General features: G+C 45.4%; 1 protein-coding gene across 1 annotated transcript in view; it reads left to right on the forward strand.

Annotated features, from left to right (window-relative positions):
- Nucleotides 1-19,431, forward strand: part of LOC147112378 (uncharacterized) — a 244,816-nt gene that overhangs the window by 137,931 nt on the left and 87,454 nt on the right. Inside the window, exons 22-26 of the mRNA XM_085998167.1 lie at nucleotides 182-223; nucleotides 9,117-9,233; nucleotides 11,963-12,016; nucleotides 15,885-15,938; nucleotides 17,500-17,553. Coding sequence (XP_085854293.1) covers nucleotides 182-223; nucleotides 9,117-9,233; nucleotides 11,963-12,016; nucleotides 15,885-15,938; nucleotides 17,500-17,553 — 321 coding nt within the window. The remainder of the gene's footprint in view (nucleotides 1-181; nucleotides 224-9,116; nucleotides 9,234-11,962; nucleotides 12,017-15,884; nucleotides 15,939-17,499; nucleotides 17,554-19,431) is intronic.

A 19,431-nucleotide genomic window follows, 5' to 3' on the forward strand; every position in this document is an offset into this window, starting at 1 on the left:
AGTGCACAGATACGCAGTACAGTACTGTCCTATCAAATCATTCTATACACAGTGCATGCTGGGATTTCCAGCCAGTTCAGTTAACCAAATTCAGATAAGTTCGGATAATCGTCATGTCGCTGGAGAATCTGTCCTTCTGATGGTTTTTCTCACTGTTCCATGTGGTTCTGTTTCATTTTAGTCCGCACTGCCTCTCATGGGAGACATCGGCGCCTTGTTAAAGGTAAGCGTACAATACGGCTACTGTGATCAAAGTAGCTGAAGGACAGCAAGATAAAGCAAAGACAGAGAGAGGGATTCTTTAAATGTCTGCTATTATTTGATACAGGATTAGAAACACATGAATAGGTCGGTCTTGTCGAAGCTGTGCAATGCCACAGCTGGTATTTCAACTATTTTTCATGAGTTTGTTGAGAAATTTCCCTGCTTTGCTGAATGAACAATGAATAAACCGCCCTCAACCATCGCATTGCCGGGTCCAGTTAAACCGGGTTGGGATTAGTGTCCTGGCGAATCGAATAACTAGGGCGGTAGGTAGGGCTTTAAACGAATGAACGACGGGGGTGAGGGGGAGGCGGCAGGAGGGGGGCGGTGGCGATGGGAGGATTCAGAAAAGGGTAAATTCAAAAGCAGTAAGAGAAATGTCAAGGCTGTCAAGCAGAGTAGTGATTTGGGTAAAAATAAGCAGAGTGGGTCAGGAAAGGAAAGAGCGCTTAACAAAGGTAATAGGACATTAGTGACTAAGGTGACCTCAGGGATAAATAGAAAAAAGTTAAAGCTAAAGTCATTATATCTGAATGCACGAAGCATTCGCAATAAAATAGATGAATTAATAGCAAAGATAGAAATAAATGGGTTTGATCTAATAGCCATTAAGGAGATGTGGTTGCAGAGTGACCAAGGTTGGGATCTAAATATTCCAGGATACTTGACTTTTAGAAGAGATAGGCAAAATGGAAAAGGAGGAGGGGTAGCCCTGATAATAAAAGATGGGATAAAGACAGTAGAGAGAAAGGATCTTAGCTCTGAAAATCAAGATGTAGAATCACTTAGGGTGGAGCTAAGAAACAACAAGGGGCAGAAAACACTGGTGGGAGTGGTTTATAGGCCCGCTAACAGTAGTTGTAGTGTCAGGCACAGTATAAATCAGGAAATTAGAGGTGCATGTAACAAGGGTAATAAAGTAATCATGGGGGACTTTAATTTTCATATAGACTGGGCAAACCAAATTTGCAATAATAGTGTGGAGGACAAGTTTATGGAATGCATTCAATAGTTTTCTAAATCAGTATTGTAGTGTATGTACCTTTAAGAGCCCCTGTGTACTGTAATACCGGTAGTGACCACTCGGGTATATAAGCCTGTATAGCGTCTTGTATCTTTTAGTTCACCTCCAGACTTTGTTCAGTAAACACCTGTTAAAGCAACTCCTGCATTCCGTGTCTCCATTAACACACGGATACAACAGTGGCGACGAGGATGGGATTCGAACCCACGTGTGCATTGGACGAATTGGAAATGGACGTACCTGTAATTCGACAGCACCTCAAGGAGATCGATTCCTCAGACAAAGGTCGAAGAAAAAAAAACAAAATCAAAAATAAAAACTGTGGTTTCACCAGCTAGCCGGGCTGGTGGCAGGTACTGCACTAATCCTTCCTGGGCGGCGGGCTGGGGCTCGATCGGGTGGCTCTGCAGCGGGGCCGAGCAGCGAGTCGGAAGGCGGAGGCAAACAGAGACGGAGGGTGGAGCACTCGGGAGACGGCCGGCACTGCAAAGCAGGTCGGCATTCGGACCAAGCAGAGGGAGGGAAAAGTCCCAGAAAGTCCGGCGGGAACGAGTCTCCAACTATTAAAAATATCTGTGTAAATAAAAACCGCGGAGAACAGCGTTGTCAGCAGCGGCAGCGGTGGGAAAGCGCGGGAGGCGCCATTTTTTCTCGGCAGGGAAGAAAGGAAAGCGCGGGAGGCGCCATTTTTGATTTTCAGGATGCCTAAGACTGGCAATATTATTGCTTTCGATAGTGATATAGAGGATTGGACCACATATGTGGAAAGAGTGGAGGTATATTGCACAGCGAATGAAGTAGAGGATGATAAAAAGGCATCGGTACTTCTAAATCTGATGGGCGCAAGGACATACGGGCTGTTACGAAACTTAATCACTCCAGCCAAACCGATGGACAAGAATTTTAAGGAGATTGTTGATACCCTACAGGAGCACTTAAACCCAACACCGCTGCTGATAGCGGAACGATTCAAATTCTTCAGGAGGAATCAGCACAAGAATGAAAGTAACGCTGATTACCTCACTGAATTAAGAAAGCTGTCAAAGCACTGCCAATTCGGGGCAGGACTGGCAGATTCTCTACGAAACAAATTTGTCTGCAGTCTCCTAAGTGAAGGAACACAGAAAAGGCTACTTTCTGAGAAAGATTTGACACTGGACAAGGCTTTCAGTGTGGCTGTATCATACGAAGCAGCAGCAAGAGGAGCTGCAGAGATACAGCAAAAGCCACAGGACTTCGGCACCCATGAAATGACACGGGATTTCGAGAGATGTTATCGCTGCGACAGATCCACCCATGGCCAGAGGGACTGCTGGTTCAAGGACAAAGCATGCAGGCAATGCGGAAAGATGGGACACATTGCACGTGTATGCCGATCTGGAAACAAAAAATCCACTGACAGAAAAAAAATCAATAGGGAAAAGTACAGAAAGGTACAAATGATGACGGACAGTAGCTCCGAAGACCAGAAGAGCGATAGCGACTCCGGAAACAAGAGACTAAGCTGTCTCAAATTACATAATGTAATTGCCAAAGAAGATTACCAGACCATTTGGGTTACCCTCACGATAGCGGGGTCCCCAGTTAAAATGGAGCTAGATACAGGATCAGCTCTGACCGTCATAAGTCGACGGGATTACGAGCGGCTATTTCCGCATATACCTTTGAAAGACACATCCATTATCTTGAAGACATATACGGGGCAGAAAGTATACCCCAGAGGGAAAATAAAGGTGCCTGTTGTATACAACGGCAAGGAAATACAGAAGTTGTATTTATACGTTCTGCAAGATGGTGGTCCACCGTTGTTGGGACGTGAATGGATCAGGAAGATACGTTTAGACTGGCACTCCATTCAGGCACTGACGGTGACCAGCAAGAAAAAAAATGATGATGACGTCATACCTGAACGATTAAAAGACATCTTGGCTAACGCCAAAGAAGTGTTTCAACAGGAACTAGGAACCTTGAAAGGCGTCACCGCCTCAATAAAAGTGGAAGATGCGGCAATTCCCAAGTTTTTTAAGGCAAGGCCGGTGCCATACGCAATTCGTCCAGCAGTCGAGGCAGAGCTGGAGAATTTGGAAAAAGCAGGCGTGTTATCCAAGGTAGATTGGAGCGAGTGGGCAACACCCATCGTCCCGGTCATGAAGAAAACGTTGAATAATGATAAACCTGAAGAACAGAGAAAAATTCGCATCTGTGGGGACTTCAAGGTGACTGTAAACCCGGTCCTTCACACGATACAGTATCCTCTTCCAAGGATAGAAGATATTTTCGCCTCACTATCTGGAGGGAAACGTTTCACCAAAATTGACTTGGCACAGGCATATCTACAGATGGAGGTGGAGGAGGCCTCTAAAAAGTGTCTCACGATAAACACACACAAAGGCCTGTACCAGTACAATCGACTGGTTTTCGGAGTAGCATCAGCTCCAGCTATCTGGCAAAGAGCTATGGAGCAAGTCCTGCAAGGGATTCCGGGGACTCAATGCTACCTAGACGACATCCTTGTAACAGGAGAAAACGACAACGAGCACCTTGGCAATTTGGAGCAGGTGCTCACTAGGCTGAGAGAACGGGGCCTATGAGCAAATCGCCCCAAGTGCGAATTTTTCCAGAAACAAATATCATATTGTGGCCATATAATTAACGAAGAAGGGTTGCATAAGTCACCTGAAAAAATTGAAGCGGTCATAAAAGCCCCAGCACCTGAAAATGTCTCACAATTAAGGTCGTTCCTGGGATTGATAAATTACTATCAAAAATTTTTACCGAACTTGTCAACTGTTCTGCACCCTCTTAACGCACTGCTACAAACGGGAGTAATTTGGAAATGGAGTGAAGACTGTAAACGTGCCTTCCATAAATGCAAAGGCTTGATCACGTCCAAGGAAGTGTTGGCTCATTACAACCCATCACTGCCAATCAGACTGGCGTGCGATGCATCCCCTTACGGCGTAGGAGCGGTATTATCGCATAGATTCCCTGATGGCTCGGAGCGGCCGATAGCTTTTGCGTCACGCTCATTGAACTCAGCTGAGCGTAACTATGCCCAGATCGACAGGGAAGCACTCAGCCTGGTGTGGGGAGTGAAGAAATTCAACCATTACCTACACGGACAAAAATTTACCTTGTTGACTGACCATCAACCCCTCGTCTCCATATTCAACCCTAAAAAGGGCGTTCCCATTATAACAGCGCAAAGGCTACAGAGGTGGTCCCTTTTCCTAGGGGCACACCAATATGACATAGAATACAAAGGACCAAAACAGCATGGGAATGCTGACAGTTTATCGCGCCTACCGTTGCCAACGGTAGAAGAGGCACCTACAGTGGACCAGTGGAGATGTTCTACTCAACCATAGTAGAATGTCTACCAGTAACAAATTCTACCATTGAAAAGGAAACGAGAAATGACCCGACTCTCTCACGAGTCTACGATTTAACGGTGAAGGGATGGCCAGCACATGGCGAACCACTGTTGCCAGCATTCTCGCAAAGAAGAGAACAGCTGTCAGTGTGCCGAGGAACCTTGATGTGCGGATCCAGAGTGGTGATTCCACCCAAGCTCCAGGATAAAGTGCTAAAGGAGCTTCACGAGGGGCATCTAGGTGGAGTGAAAATGAAGAACCTAGCAAGAGCGTTTGTGTGGTGGCCAGGTATCGATGGAGACATCGAAGAAATGACCAAGAGCTGTCTAGGATGCCAGAAGGTCCAAAATGCCCCACCACAAACCCCTCTACATCCATGGGAGTGGCCCTCATTTCCATGGCAAAGGGTACATATCGACTTTGCTGGTCCATTTATGGACTGAATGTTCTTAATCGCGGTTGATGCACACTCCAATTGGCCGGAGGTAATAAAGATGTCCTCCACCACCACGGAAAAAACCATCACAGTATTAAGGACCATATTTGCCAGGAATGGGCTGCCTGAACAGATCTGTTCTGATAATGGACCGCAATTTGTGTCCGAAGAATTCAGGAAGTTCTTAAAAAACAATGGGGTTAAGCACTACACGTCCGCCCCATACCATCCCGCCACCAATGGATTAGCTGAAAGGTTTGTCCAGACCTTCAAGAAGGCCATAAAGGCCATGGGTAATGAAGACATAAATCTACAACATAAGGTAGATAACTTCTTGTTTGCATACAGGAATGCAGAACATGTGGTTACAAACCAAACTCCCGCCATGATGTTTTTCAATAGAAGACTAAGATGCCGGCTGGATTTGATCAAGCCAAACATCAGAAGGGACGTAGAGAACCGGCAATTTCAAGGCATAAATGAAAGGCCAACTAGAACCTTCCAGATAGGTCAACAAGTTTTGGCCCGGGACTACCGTACCGAGAAATGGCAGCCTGGAACTATTTGCACACGACTAGGACTGCTGATGTATACCGTGGACATTGGTGAAAGCATAATAAGGCGCCATGCTGACCAGATCATAGAGTCGTCTGAAAAGGGACAACCTACACCACAACTCTATACACCTAATGATGAAGCAGAGATACCCATAGTATCTACCTCCGATCCGGTGATACTGGAACCAGATGAACCCGACACTGGCATTCAAGCCGAATCGACCTTGCCAAAAGAACCTACTACACCACCGAAAACTACAACACCACCGAGGCGTTATCCGGACCGAGTCAGGAAGCCTCCAGAGAGACTGACTTATAATTGATTAACTGCAGCAAATGTGTAGATTATTGTTCTTGTAAACATGTTAATTAATGATTACTTAAAATATTATGTACTAATTATCCAAAAAGGGGAGGAATTGTAGTGTATGTACCTTTAAGAGCCCCTGTGTACTGTAATACCGGTAGTGACCACTCGGGTATATAAGCCTGTATAGCGTCTTGTATCTTTTAGTTCACCTCCAGACTTTGTTCAGTAAACACCTGTTAAACCAACTCCTGCATTCCGTGTCTCCATTAACACACGGATACAACAAGTATGCCAAAGAACCAACTAGGGAACAGGCTATTGTGCAATGAGACAGGGTCAATTAATAACCTATAGTAAGGGAACCTCTGGGGAAGTGTGATCATAATATGACAGGTTTTATATTGAGCTTGAGAGTGATTTAGTTAAGTCCGAAACTAGGGTCTTAAATCTGAACAAAGCAAACTACATAGGTATGAGGGGCGAGTTGGCTATGGTAGATTGGGAAACTACATTAAAAGGTATAATGGTAGACAAGCAATGGCTAGCATTTAAAGAATTAATACATAATTTGCAACAAATATACATGGGGAAAAATGGCCCAACCATAGCTAATAAGAGAAGTTAAAGATAGTACTAGATTGAAGGAAGGGGTTTGTATTGTTGCCAAAGAGAGTAGTAAGCCTGAGGATTGGGAGGATTTTAGAATTCAGCAAAGGATGGCCAAGAAAGTGAAAGAAAATAGAATGAGAGTAAACTAGTAAGAGACATAAAAGCAGATTGTAAAAGCTTTTATAGGTATGTAAAAAGGAAGAGAGTAGTGAAAGTAAATGTGGGTCCCTTACAGGCAGAGAGAGGAGAAATTATAATGGGGAATAAGGAAATGGCAGAGACATTAAACAAATACTTTGCATCTGTCTTCATGGAAGACGACACAAGAATGAGGAACTTAAAGAAATTAGTATTAGTAAAGAAATAGTACTGGAGAAATTAATGGGACTAAAAGCTGACAAATCCCCTGGACCCGATGGCCTACTTCCTAGGGTTTTCAAAGAGGTGGCTACAGCGATAGTGGATGAATTGGTTTTAATCTTCCAGAATTCCCTAGATTCTAGAACAGTCCCTGCAGATTAGAAAATAGCAAATGTAACTCTGCTATTTAAGGAGGGAGAGAGAAAACAGGGAACTATAGACCAGTTAGCCTGACATCAGTAATAGGGAAAATGCTAGAATCTAATTATTAGGGACATGGTAACAGGGCAGTTAAAAAATCATAATATAATTGGGTGGAGACAACACGGCTTTATGAAAGGGAAATTGTGTTTGACAAATCTGTTAGATTTTTTTGAGGTTGTAACCAGCAGGATAGATAAGGGGAACCAGGGGATGTAGTGTATTTGGATTTTCAAAAAGCATTCGATAAAGTGCCACACAAGAGGTTATTACATAAAATTAAGGCTTATGGGATTGGGGCAATATATTAGCACGGATTGAGGTTTGGTTAATGGGCAGAAAACAGAGAGTAGGAATAAACGAGTCATTTTCGGGTTGGCAGGCTGGAACTAGTGGGGTACCACAAGGATCAGTGCTTGAGCCGCAGCTCTTTACAATCTATATCAATGAATTAGATGAGGGGACCGAGTGTAATGTATCCAAGTTTACTGATCATACAAAGCTAGGTGGGAAAGTAAGCTGTAAGGAGAATGCAAAGAGGCTGGAAAGGGATCTAGACAGGCTAAGTGAGTGGGCAAGAATGTGGCAAATGGAATATAATGTGGAGAAATGTGAAGTTATCCACTTTGGTAGGAAAAATAGAAAAGCAGAATATTTTTAAATGGTGAGGGATTGGGAAATGTTGGTATTCAGAGGGACCTAGGTGTCCTTGTACACAAATCACAGAAAGTTACCATGCAGGTACAGCAAGCAATTAGGAAAGCAAATGGTATGTTAGCCTTTATTACAAAAGGATTGGAGTATAAGAGTAAATAAATCTTACTGCAATTATATAGGGCCCTGGTGAGACCATGCCTGGAGTACTGTGTACAGTTTTGGTCTCCTTACCTAGGGAAGGATATACTTGCCTTATGCCTCCCGGGTTTCTCACCCGCCTTGGAGGCCTCCCGCCCCAACCTGCCTCCCTTGAGAAAATTCCGGCCACAACCTCTGTGTTGTTGGTCTGTTACCATAACCACTAGGCTACTGTGCTAATTATTGAGTATTTGGCAAATTTTCAGTTCATTGTTCTGTTTGTTTGCAATATTTACATTATTGAGATAAAATTGGACCAGAATGAAACAACATTTGTACAGTAACAAAATGTTTTGCCAGTAGTTGAAGCTTCGATGGCCCAATGCAACAAGGAGGTCTCATGAGTTTCTGATTTCAGCCACATTACTGTGAGGAGGGACAGAATGGAAGCCTAGGGCTTCCCCAGAGGGAAAGTGAGTGGTAACAGCTGGCCCGAGAGTCAGGATAGCGATACCCCAACAGCCAAATGCAGAAAGTAGTAGCGGAGGCTATCTGCTCACTTGGCACACACATGTGCCCAAGACACTGGGAAACGAGAGAGAAAAATAAGCAGGAAAAAAATGAAACTCTTACAGTGAAACCAGCAAACAGAAAAGGGTTGAAATCATGAGATTCCACTCCTGGTACAGATCCTGAGTGAACTGAGCACAGGTTAGAGATAGGGTTACAGCAGCAGAACTCTGATTCTCCAACCCTCACTTGCCACCAGTATTGCTTCACATAGGCACTGGTACCTTGCAGATTCGGCACTAAAATCCAATGCTAAAATATTGAATGCAGAACTCATCCCACTTCTGAGTTAATTGGTTCCTTTCACTCATAAATAAGTTCCCTATTAAACTGCTGGCCCTGAATAGCCTCATTTATACTGTGTACATAATGCACATCGCAACAAACCAATGTGGCGTAAAGTGGATCGATGAATCACGAGTGATGGATTACTGAGAAACAAACCATTTATCTGGACTGTGCATGTCTGATTACACCAAAAGTTTTATTCCCTTGCTAAGCCACCGTTTACCCTGCATGTACAGTCCTCTTAGTGTAGGTATTGCTACTGAAGGAACCTTGTCTTGTATCATCATCACGCTGTCTTAATGAGCTTGTTTCCTGGTTCCGTGTACAGAACGCGTGCAGTAGCTGCCTGGCTGGCGGACACGGAGGCTACTCAGGGTTACCCGGAATGAAAGGAGATCGCGGTGTGCCCGGGATACCCGGCGCTGATGGACGCGATGGCAGCCAGGTAAAGGAACATTTCGAAATCAGCTGGCCAATGCGTGGTGCCTTTGTTGATGCATGTGGCATCTGAACAAAAAGAGAATTTACTTGTACTGCAAGTAAAAGAAAATTAAATCAATCGCCCATTTTTGAAAATCAACCAAACCTCACGTTAAGGTTTTAAAATGAATCGGCTGCAGCTATACAGTAAAACCAGGCTTGTATAGACTTTCCTAGGACTCCACAGCTCTGAGAATGGGTCTGTTACAACAGTGCATGATTATGGAAATTTTTACTAGTCCTTCTTTTAACGAACAGTTGTTGGAAATTTCAGTGATATTGTGCAGCATGTTGTGCAACGTTTTACTTAGGGAATCATAGAATGATACAATTCCCTTTTGAAAGTTATTATTGAATCTGCTTCCACCACCTTTTCAGGGAGTGCATTCCAGATCACAACAACTCGCTGTGTAAAAAAAATTCTTGTCTCACCTCTGTTTCTTTTGCCAATTATCTTAAATCTGTGTCCTTTGGTTACCAACCCTCCTGCCAATGTAAACAGTTGCTCCCTATTCTCTCTATCAAAACCCTTCATGATTTTGAACACCTCTATTAAATCTCCCCTTAACCTTCTCTGCTGTAAGGAGGAATTTAAATAATGGGCCGTATTTTGCGACCCCTATGGATGCATACGAGTTGTGTATGCGCCCGTAGGGGTTGCGCAAGTTCCGGGTTTAGGCATGAGAAGCGCACGCGCGAAAACCCGGAACTTGCGACCTTGACAGATCCTCCGCATCCCCGGGAGATGGGCCTCTGCGGGTGGAGAGTTGCGCTATTTGCCCAACTTACTCCCACTGAATGCCTGTGAAATTCTTACGCCTGGTAAAAGCAGGCATAAGGCCTGCATTTACCAGCATAAGAGTACGTACGTACAGAACTCCCATAAGTATGAATGGGGATTCCCTTCTTTTATTGGTTGGACCAGCCCATGTGATCCCTGGGGTGCTTGTGAACCGCATGCGCCCCTGGGATACATGGGCCTCTGCCCACATGTACCCGGAGAGGCCCAGGATCACAAGTCTCCATGCCTCCCAGGTATGTACCAGGTACATTCGTAGATTTTTTTACAGATCGGAAGCATCCGATCGCAAATTTTGGGCCAATAAATCTAAGATTGTTATTTGAAGAAAATCTCATTTATCATTTAAGAAAATACAAAAATCTGGCCTTTGTAAATAAATGAACACAAACCTACAACCCTTATATATCCTTATATATACCAAGCAGCCTGCTTCCAGGTTCTGGGATGCAAATCAGATGATAGCAAATGTCCACCTGATGCATAAGCTTTTTAACAACTGTTAATTTCAATAGGGATCCAAGCCAAACTTCACCATTTGGTGTATGAGTAGAGATAACATAGAATCAAAGAAACTTACAGCACTGAAGGAGACTATTCGGCCCATCGTGCCTGTGCTGGCTCTTTGAAAGAGCAGTCGTGCTTAGTCCCACTCCTCCCCGCCCCCCGATTTTTTGTCCGTAACCCTGTAAGTTCCTCATCCTCAAGTACCTGTCCAACTCCCTTCTAAAATTATTTATTGAATCTGCTTCCACCATCTTTTCAGGTAGAATGTTCCAGATCCCAACAACTCTCCAAGTAAAGAAATGTCTCCTCATCTCCCCTCTAGATCTTTTGCCAATGATTGTGAGAATGTTACTCTGGTGAAAAGGGGAAACATTCACTTCACAAAGACACCCAAAAATACACATTTTAAAGAGTTTGAATTCACTAAGAGGGATCTGCAATTCAGTGCTGTGAGAGAGGAATAAGCACATAGTGAGAGATTGAGTAGATTGGGCCTATACTCTCTGGAGTTTAGGAGAATGAGAGGTGATCTCATTGAAAAATATAAGATTCCGAGTGGGATTGACAGGATAGATGCTGAGAGGTTGTTTCCCCTGGCTGGAGAGTCTAGAACTAGGGATCATAGTCTCAGGATAAGGGGTCGGCCATTTAAGACTGTGATGAGGAGGAATTTCTTCTCCTCGGAGGGTTGTGAATCTTTGGAATTCTCTACCCCAAAGGGCTGTGGATGCTCAGTCGTTGAGTATATTCAAGTCTGAGAGTGATAGATTTTTGGACTCTAGGGGAATCAAAGGATATGGGGATTGGGCGGGAAAGTGGAGTTGAGTTCAAAGATCAGGCATGGTCTTATTGAAAGGTGGGGCAGGCTCGAAGGGCCATATGGCCTACTCCTGCTCCTAATTTTTATGTTCTTATGTAGCTCCAAGCCCCAGCTCAAGCCAGGAAAATAGAAAGTGAAGTATTGTCTTCTTTTCTAAAAAAAAAATTATCAGGAAAGTTTATGCATGGTTCAGACAAAAGCAAATACTTTCATTCATGCTTATGTAATGGACTAGATATCATGAGCAACTATCCAGGTAAATGGGTAAGCGAGTCCAGCCATTTTCCAAGAACCAGGCACTCTGAAGATGAGCTAGTAATTAAGTGGTTAAATTATTCTTTCTTCTCATGGGATTTGTGCTTGGGTGCATTAAAGGTATATAAGGGTAAATTCACCAAACGCTCACTCCTAGAGGGACCCACACACCAGGGGAAAGTGGGTCAGAGATAGGGCTATTCCACCAATTCTCCCAACCACACTCCCTTTCAGCACGGGATCTGTGAATTTATCCTATAATGTCCAACAGTGCTTCCCTTTTTTTTTGAACTCTGCAATTACTTTCTTGTAGGGTAACCCAGGACCAAGGGGGCCGCCTGGAATTCCTGGATTAGATGGGCTAAAGGTGGGTATGACATTCTCTTCTTAATGTGATGTTTTCAGCTCTTCCTTACATAAAAACAAGACAATGCAGAAAAATAGTAATGAACAGATAAACTACTACAACAGCAACTTGCATTTATTTAGCGCCTTTAACATAGTAAAATGTCCCAGAGCGCTTTACAGGAGCGTTTTATCAAACAAAATTTGACACCGAGTCACATAAGGAGATATTAGGGACAGGTGACCAAAAGCTTGGTCAAAGAGGTAGGTTTTAAGGAGCATCTTTTAAGAGGGGAGAGAGGTGGAGAGGCGGAGATGTTTAGGCAGGGAATTCCAGAGCTTAGGGCCTTGGCAGCTGAAGGCACGGCCGCCAGTGGTGGAGCGATGAAAATCAGGGGTGTGCAAGAGGCCAGAATTGGAGGAGCACAGAGATTATTACAAGTGGGCTGTGAAAAAATGGATGGCAAAAGAGCAGCAATAAGCGATTAATAGAAAATCTTATTTGTCATAGGGAAATTCTACCACATTGCGGGGCCGATTTTGACCTTTTGACGACTGACCAGCAGAGGGCGCTAACCAGTCGCCCATCCTAGCGACAAAAAGGCCTCGCCAATTTGAGCACTCCTGCTCCTCCAGGGCCCAGAAAAATAATTCAACACTTATCTTTGGCAAGACTCTTCGATTCCGTCACCCGTGGATCTGATCAGAGCCTGTACGTTCTGGCTCCGACCAGTTCCAATCAAAAGTGGCAATTGGTGTCCTATTTACATCATAGGACTCCGATTTCTTTATTAATGGGGCTTGTCGCCTGAAACAGGCAGGCATTTTTGACACCCGGCAGCAAGCTCCTTTCAAAATGGAGCCAGCCGCATCACCGCTGTTAACGGGCCGATTAACCCAACCACCCGACGGGAAGTGAGTGGGCGAGCGGTTAAAATTGCAAGAATCGACTCGCCACCATAAACTCGCTGTGGGTCCCCCACAAATAAATTCAAATACAATCTGGACCCTGATGCGATTTTAACTGGGCGGGTTAGAAGTCACACCCAGTGGCAATCCCGCTGAGTGAAGCTATTGGCTTAAACTGTCTGACATCACTGGAAACTGCAATAAAAGGACCTACAGGCATTTAGGTCATTAGGATCGGTGTGCCATTGTGAGCAGTGCATCTCCAAGCCCGTTCTGAGCCTCCAGTTTGCCTCTTTCTGATTTACTTCCCCCTTGCCTACCCTCATTAAGCACTCACTGCTTATCATGAGTACAGTCTTTGCTCCACTCCTTTGTATGGATGAACAGTTGGAGGAAGAGGAGCAGCAGCAACAGCCTGAGGAACCAGGACAAGCAGCAGCTGGACCTGTTCGAAGACAGCAGGTGAGAGGGGCTGCTGGTAGAAGAGGCCTTACCCAGCCCACAGGGTCTATCGGCCAAGACTTACCTTCTTGGCTATTTCTGAGGAATGGTACAAGGAGGAGGCTGTACTTCACCAGGAAGGCTGTTGCTGGCCTATGCAGCCTCCTGTGGCAGGACTTACTGGACCAGTGGCCATGTTGTGTCAGTGGCCGTCAAAGTCACCACCGCCCTTAACGTTTTCACCACAGGTCCCTGCCAGGCTACTGGGGACATCGCCCGCATCTCCCAGTCTGCAGTGCACAGCTGCATCAAGCAGGTCACCAATGCTCTCTTTGCCAGGGCAAACCAGTACATTCCCTTTGTGGTGGATGCCAACAGCCAGAATGAGGGCGCTCTGGGATTAGCAGCAGTGTCCAGCTTCCCTCATGGCGAGGGCATAATAGACTGCGCACATGTAGCGATTAAGGCACCAGAAGATGAGCCAACAACTTTTGACAATAAGAAGGGCTTCCACTCCATCAATGTTCAACTGGTGTGTGATCACCACAGAAGGATAATGCAAGTCTGAGCCAGTTTCGCTGTCGGCTGCCATGACACCTCCATTCTGCGACAATCATCCATCCCCCACTTTTTCACCCATCTTGGAATATCAGAGGATGGCTGTTAGGGGACTCCTGGCTGATGGCACCCATCCACAACCCCACCACCCTGAGCAACCCAGGTACAGTACAATGAGGACCATGGGATCATCAGGAACATCATAGAGCATAACATTGGCATTTAGGAGCAAAGATTCAGGTGTCTCAATCACTCTGGGGACCCCTACAATATAGTCCAGACAAAGTGGGCCACATCATTGTAGTTTGCTGAATTCTGCACAACCTGTCAATGCAATGAGGATTAGAGTTGGAGGAGGCACAGTAACAAGAAGAGACATTATCGAATGAGCAACAATTGGATGAAGGAGATGTCGAACCACAAAAAGGAGGGCGAACAGAACGCATTGCAGCTGAACAGGCCAGGGAGCAGTTGATAGGGGGCCACCGATCTCCAGCGCTTGCTGCTCCAGCTCCGACAGCACCATGAAGTTGAGTGGTCCTCTCTCGGTCATAGTCCCCTCCCTATCTTTGTACGCTGTCTTGTCCTGAAGAGTGAGAGGGGCTGAGATTTAATGGGTGTCTCGTACAAAGGAGAGTGCAGATGTGTGGGGATTCTGCTTGTTGTGCGGATGCTGAGAGGGAGAAGAAGCATCCCCGTGTTTGCGTGGGTTTCCTCCGGGTGCTCCGGTTTCCTCCCACAGTCCAAAGATGTGCGGGTTAGGATGATTGGCTATGATAAATTGACCCTTAGTGTTAGGGGGATTAGATACGTGGGGTTACGGGGATAGGGTGGGATATGTGTTGGTGTAGGGGTTACGGGGATTGGGTGGGATATGTGTCGGTGCAGGCTTGATGGGCTGAAATGGCCTCTATCTGCACTGTGGGGTTTCTGTGATTCTGTGAAGCAAGAGGCCATCAGGATGGGGAGGTCTGGAATGGAAAGCAGGTGTGTGATGTGAGGAAGGAGGCATGTGAGAAGTTGGTGATTAAGGTCGACAAGTGAGAGGAGAATGGTGTCCAGTGGGTGTTGTGAAGGGAGCAAGGAAGAGGTAAGTGTGTGTTTACATTGAGAGTAAGAGGTGGTGTAGTGTGGCCTTGTGCTGGCTGGTGAACTGATGTGATGGAGGGGAGGGAATCGTGGGGAGTGGTGGGGGAGGGTGAAAAGGACGGTTGCCAGGTGTTGTTGAGAGATATGTAAAAATGAAGAGCTGCACTCACCTTTGCTACTCTTGAGAGGTGATGGAAGAGCTTCCTGCACTGGATCCAGATCCTGGGGGTGAGGCTCCTGGAGCTGACAATCTGCGCAGTGTCTCTCCATACCGGGTGGATTTGGTGTTTCAGGACCCTCCTGCCACTTCTGAGAAGAGGACTTCCCTCCTCACATTGAGCTCTTCTGGCAGGACCTCCAGGGAGGCTTCAGAGAACTAGGGGGCTCGTTTCCTCGACATCTCTGACTTGCATTTATATAATGCCTTTATCGTAGTAAAGCAGCCTAAGGCGCTTCACAGGAGCATTATCAAACACAATCCAGAAGACAGGAAGCAGTGCAACCTCGGTTAAAGAGGAGTATTGTGACTTTAAACAGGCCTCTGGCTGACCTGCTGGAAATTGTGTTCCGGATGTGGGCTGGTTTCCCAGCGGGTCAGCGAATCGAGTGGGAGGCCTGCCTGTGACATTCTGCAGCGGCTGAGTTTTTAACCAGCACCAACACTCACCCACTGAAAACTGACCCAGAGTTAAAATCGGGCCAATGTTTCAGAATCCAGTAGCACCCTCTAGTGGGCCCCAATATATCACCTGACGGAGCTCTCTGATGAGTGAATCTAATTGACATATCAGTTGAAAATTCACAATAGATGTGCCATTTCCACCACAGCTGTTGACATGGGATCTGTTTCTGAAACCAATATGTAAATGAGTTGAGTCTTTATGTTTTCAAAGGGAAACAAAGGTGAACGTGGAATCCCTGGGCTTGTCGGAGAGAAAGGAGACGAGGTGAGTGTATTGAGCCTAAGACTCTGCAAATGCTGCAGAAGTTGTATTGGCGGACGATACACACAGATGCTTATGTGGATGGAATAATATCAGTTGGCTGGTTCACCTCAGTGCCTATATAAACAAGGCAAAACTCAGAACTAGCCATCCAACAGTTTGTAATATTCTGATGAGAAGTGCTGAATGGAGCCAAATAATAAGCAGAGTGATGATAAATAACTGAATATCTAGCATTACAGAAATGCCCTAAAGGGCCTTAACACCAGCATTGTGCATATCATGCTTCTAAGGTAGACCCTTCTTTGTACACCTTGTAACACAATTTTTTTACTTTTTTAAAAATTCATTGGTGGGATGTGGGCATCGCTGGCTAGGCCTGCATTTAGTGCCCATCCCTAATTGCCCTTGAGAAGATGGTGGTGAGCCATCTTCTTGAACCGCTGCAGTCCATATGATGTAGGTACACCCACAATGCTGTTAGGAAGGGAGTTCCAGGATTTTGGCCCAGCGACAGTGAAGGAACGGCGATACAGGTCCAAGTCAGGATGGTGTGTGGCTTGGAGGGGAACTTGTAGGTGGTGATGTTCCCATGCGTCTGCTGCCCTTGTCCTTCTAAGTGGTAGAGGTCGCGGGTTTGGAAGGTGCTGTTGAAGGAGCTTTGGCGAGTTGCTGCAGTGCATCTTGTAGATGGTACACACTGCAGCCACAGTGCGCCGGTGGTGGAGGGAGTGAATGTTGAAGGTGGTGGATGGAGTGCCAATCAAGCGGGCTGCTTTATCCTGAATGGTGTCGAGCTTCTTGAGTGTTGTTGGAGCTGCACTCATCCAGGCAAGTGGAGAGTATTCCATCACACTCCTGACTTGTGCCTTGTAGATGGTGGAAAGGCTTTGGGGAGTCAGGAGGTGAGACACTCGCCGCAGAATTCCCAGCCTCTGGCCTGCTCTTGTAGCCACAGTATTTATATGGCTGGTCCAGTTCAGTTTCTGATCAATGGTAACCCCCAGGATGTTGATAGTGGGGGATTCAGCGATGGAAATGCCATTACAGTGGGAGTATTTCTTTCATTATGTTTCTTTGAGAGATTTTTTGCTAGCCATTAATTTGGGATTCACACTTAAAGAATAAGAAAGGTCAGGGGTGGGGAGGGGGGTGGGGGAGTACTTTTTGTCAAGTCACTCCCCAATTTGATCACAAAAATCAATATAATTTTTAAAATATTCATTACCAGCGAAAGAAAAACATCAAATTTCGTGAACCCACTGGACAGCCGCCATTTTGGATCTTCTACCATCCAGACCACTCCAAGGTCCTCACTTACGGGGAAGCCATTTGCATCCCTGAGCAGTTCCATTCACCTTAACAGGAGCTGCAACCTTGGGTCCGCTTGGGACCTGCCCTGGAATTGTCCGGCTCAAGGAAAACTGGGCCCTGTTATACCTTCTGTTTTTTTTTCCCCAAGAATCCAAGTAGTTCTCTACATCATTTTTTTAATTACCTGATTTTATTAGAAAATGGTGCTTTACATTTTAAAACAGAACAAATTTTTGTTTCTGATTCCCAGGCGCAGCCAGGTGTACCGGGGTTTCCCGGACCCAAAGGAGCGACAGGACCTTCGGTACGTAATGATCTGGCTTTATTCTTGTGGAAATGTTCTCTTCCTTCTTTCCAATACCTCCCTTTCTGGCTGCACTGGTTTCTCAGCCCTTCTCTCCCTCCCTGCCCGAATCAAAGAATGGAGCCCTTTGCAGTGTGGTGGGTCTGTGTTCACCAGTCTTTGACTAAGCTGTTGGGTGGGGCACTTCACAAGATATTTACACACACGGAAGGCCATTCAGCTCATCTTAATACATCCATCCAGAACAGCCGTACACTCGCCCCCCCCCATTGCTGCATCTAATTGTTTCTTAAATGATCCCAGAGTTGTCACTTCCAATGCTTGATCGGAAGTCCATTCCAAGTGTCCACCACTCTCTGCATGAAGAACAAGCTCTTGATATCAGTCCTCGTTACCTTTTTACTAGTTTGAACCTGTATCCCCTTGTTCTATTCCCACTGTTTATATTACAGTAATATTCTGGATTAACCTTTCCATAACCTTACTATCTTATATACCTTTACAAGATCACTTCTCAGACACTCCTTTTTCAGGCTGAAAAACCCAGGTTTCTCCATTTTTTCCCCATAAGAGACCCTTGACATGAGGGATCAGCCTCATGGCTCTTTTCTCAACTGCCTCCAGTTCTTGAATGCCCCCATTGTTTCTCGTTGACCACAAGTGTGGTCTGACAAGAACACTATATGGTTTGATCACAACTTCCTCTGACTCACATTGTACTGTTTTGGCTATGTAGTTCTACATTATTTTGGCTTTGTTGATTGCTGTTGTGTTGAATTTACTAAGACTCCTTGGGGGCAAAATTCCCCTAGAGGGCCATTTGGGGTGCTAACTGCAAAAAGTTGGAAAAGTTAGCACCCGGCGCTAATGATTCTGAACCTCACCTAAATTCCCTAACATCACCCCAGAAAGGGAGAGGGGTGCTAAATCAAGCGCTAATGTCATCAGTGGGGCACTACAGGGGCACTAACACCAGAGAGCTGCCGAATTTCAGGTGAGTTCCAAACAGATTTGATCACTCACGCTGCTTCTTTCCAGCTCTTAAAGGGTATGTCCGATCATTCACCAGATGCTCATTTGCAGCTTTACTTGCTTCGGGGAGAACAGACACACACTGCCGACATTTTCATTGTTCTGAGAAGAACTGCCTAATAACTGAGAAGAACCTTGACAAGGTACAGACTTAGCGAACATAGCCTAGCGATCGAAAAAGGCAGACACTGGCAGACCAGGCTGCCAAGAGAAGACAGGATATGCGCTCACTGCAGTCAGGGAGTAGTAGAGACAGAGATGCACTTCCTCACAGCCTGTGGAAAATATCAGGGCATCAGGGAGAATTTCTACCAAAAATTCTCACAAATATGCCCTGAATTCAGAAATCTGAATGACAACCAAAAACTCCCATTCCTACTGGGGGAGGAGAGAAGCTGTGTAACACTGGCGGCACACTATGTTACAGCTTGCCATGAACAGAGGGACAACCAGTAAACTAAGAAAAGAGTATATATAAACAAGGCGAATGTATATTTATACACTCAGGGATATACCTGTTTATACACTGTATGAATAGAACTGCGTTTATGTGTTCAACCATAAATGTATTGTGATGCTTTGGCAACATAAGATGTACCTTATCATGCCAATAAAGCGATTTGAATTGAATTGAATTGAATTGAATAACCAACAAATCACAACTCTGAAATCTCAAAAACGCTTCCAATAATCAGAAGGGCTCTTTGCTTCTGAGCAGCAAAAAGCTCGCTGTCCTGGCCGACACAAACAACAACCGGAAGTGGTCGCCTTTAAATAGCGCTCCTCCACAGGTCTCCCGACTGGAAAACGCCTGCCGAACTTGTCGCTAAAAAAGAGGTGCGCAGG

This window comes from Somniosus microcephalus, chromosome 9 (assembly GCF_052327205.1).
Source record: "Somniosus microcephalus isolate GS21.2 chromosome 9, FLI_Smic_1.0, whole genome shotgun sequence".
Lineage (NCBI taxonomy): Eukaryota > Metazoa > Chordata > Chondrichthyes > Squaliformes > Somniosidae > Somniosus > Somniosus microcephalus.